Source organism: Populus alba, chromosome 1 (assembly GCF_005239225.2).
Source record: "Populus alba chromosome 1, ASM523922v2, whole genome shotgun sequence".
NCBI classification, from domain to species: Eukaryota; Viridiplantae; Streptophyta; class Magnoliopsida; order Malpighiales; family Salicaceae; genus Populus; species Populus alba.
The window spans coordinates 28,263,171-28,265,325 of NC_133284.1; the positions used below are offsets into that span (position 1 = coordinate 28,263,171).

Below are 2,155 nucleotides of genomic sequence, written 5' to 3' on the forward strand. Positions count from 1 at the left end.
GTAAGCTTTCACGTGATAGGCTCTGTAATTGATGCTATTTGGGGGTAGAATGGGCCAACGGGGGGAAGTTTCGAGAAAGGAAAGGATAGGACTGTGATATTCAAATAGAGATGAAACATTTTGAACCTCTCCGTGCTGTCTGTTAATTAAGAATTTTATATATTTTAATAAATTTCCAAAGTGAAAAATATTTTTTTAAAAGAACATGCAATATAATAACACAAACTTTTTTTTTTTTTCAAAAAAAACTAAATCCCATTAACTTTTTACATAGAGCAAAACATATGCACGGTGATGCTATAAAGCAATGACGTTTTTTATTTCCTTTAGTAAAACAAACAAAAGGCTTTTTTATGAGGTAAGATTGTTTTTTCTAAGGATTCACTTGATAGTATGAAATTATTTGGGGTATAATATTGGTTTATTAGTTTTTTTACACAATTAAATAAAATAAATACCCCTGGGAAGTTAAAAGAAATATAAAGGATGAAAAAGCTTTTTCGTCATTTTCTATTTTTGTTTTTAAAAACAACTATTTCGGTGCCCTTCAAGTGAAAAACAAGAAGAGAGGGTAACGGGTGTTTTAATATTTTCATCATGATTTTTCTCTTGTAATGTTTTCTTTTCTCCATGAAATTCATGGGTAAACCAGATTTTAGAGTTATCCTCCTATTTAATTTTTTTTCAATTGTAATCCTTTTTTATAAATTAGCAACTCAGTCCACTGGACATAACCTTGTATTTTTTTTTTTATCAGCGTTCAATAGATAAAATTATTAAAAAATATTAATTTAAAATGTTTTTAAAAAATAATTCAAAAACTTTGAAAGGAAACTGGTAGCAAGAGTGAGAGTATCTAAAATTAAGATTTGATTAAACAGAACCCCAAACATGGCATCCCATCCCAACATAACATTAAGATTTAAGACCAATTATTAATTAATCTTGCTAATCTTCTAAGATGACGAGCGGGGAGACAATGAGGACAGATACAAAGAAGCGAAAGATAGACATATTATTCATTCTTGGTCTCTGCAACTCTTGACTCTCTAGTGACAGAAGATAACTTTGAGTTCACGTGGCGAAGAACATTCATGCATGAGCGATGGGCTATCATGAGCATAGGTAAAAGTGGCAGGACAAGCATGCTTAAAGAACTCAGAGAAAGTCGAAGCCCTGCACGTCTGTGGACTATTGTAATGGTTCCTGCAACACAGCTCATCCGTTCCAAGTGCCTCACACCCGCTCTTGCACCCCACAACATGACCGTGACGGCCCAGTGACCTGAACTGGAGCTTCTCTGGGCACGTGGCTAGCAGATTGGCTCTGCAACCCACCACAGGGCACACCCCTTTTCCTTCGTGCGGGGTCACTGTCATGGGGAGGTTAAAGCCGTCAACAAGGGACACTCCATAAGAGGAGAAGTCCTTGTGGCCGTGGTGGATAGTGATCTGGGCCAGCGTGGCAGGGGTGGCTCCACCGAGTCCGTTGCATTCGATTCTGTTGTTGCAATCACCTGTAACGCAATGGAACTTTCCGTTGGAGTGGGCACAGCCAGTGCGGCCCCAGATCCGGCCTGACCAGAGCTGGTCTGGTGCACGGAAGGAGCGGTGGGTGAGAGTTTGGAGAGGGAAGCCTCCCTTCTCGAGGACGGGGTGGCCAGCGTTGGGCTGGATTGCTGGGTAGATAGTAAAGGGGCAGTTATTGACTAGGGTTATGATGAGCTCTGGGCGGGCAACATGGAAAAGGGTGCACGAGATAAGGAGAGCACAAGTGAAGAGTTGCGTGGCGGTAGCCATTTTTCCTTTTGGTTCAAGAGACTAATGTGACAGAAGTATACCTCTTATAAGCATTAAGGGTTTGAGATAATGCATGGGTTTCGAGCTTTTCTCTTTTCCTTTTATCGAAATGAAAAAAGAAAGAAAGAAAGATGTTTTCTTTTTTATCTAGGTGGGTTAGCGGTGTTTTATACATGCTTGGATTTCTGGAGTAAGGTGTTTTTAAAATAGTACTTTTTTTTTTAAATGTATCAATTTTTTAAATCTTTTTTTATTTTTTAAATTATTATAAACCACAAAAAATATTAAGTTAGAGGGTTTTTGAATCAATTTTTGTTTTTAGGTGTTTTTTAAAAGTGTTTTTATCTTGAAAAAAA

General features: G+C 37.6%; 1 protein-coding gene across 1 annotated transcript; it reads right to left on the reverse strand.

Annotated features, from left to right (window-relative positions):
• Positions 1-853: 853 nt before the first annotated feature.
• LOC118045702 (osmotin-like protein) lies at positions 854-1,925 on the reverse strand. Its single transcript, XM_035054396.2, has one exon. The coding sequence runs from the start codon at positions 1,797-1,799 to the stop codon at positions 1,050-1,052; it is 750 nt and encodes a 249-aa protein (XP_034910287.1). The 5' UTR covers positions 1,800-1,925; the 3' UTR covers positions 854-1,049.
• Positions 1,926-2,155: the final 230 nt, after the last annotated feature.

What these genes read in the sequence shown, in the direction of transcription:
- LOC118045702 (XM_035054396.2), bottom strand. Translation starts at nt 1,799, where the DNA reads ATGGCTACCGCCACGCAACTCTTCACTTGTGCTCTCCTTATCTCGTGC.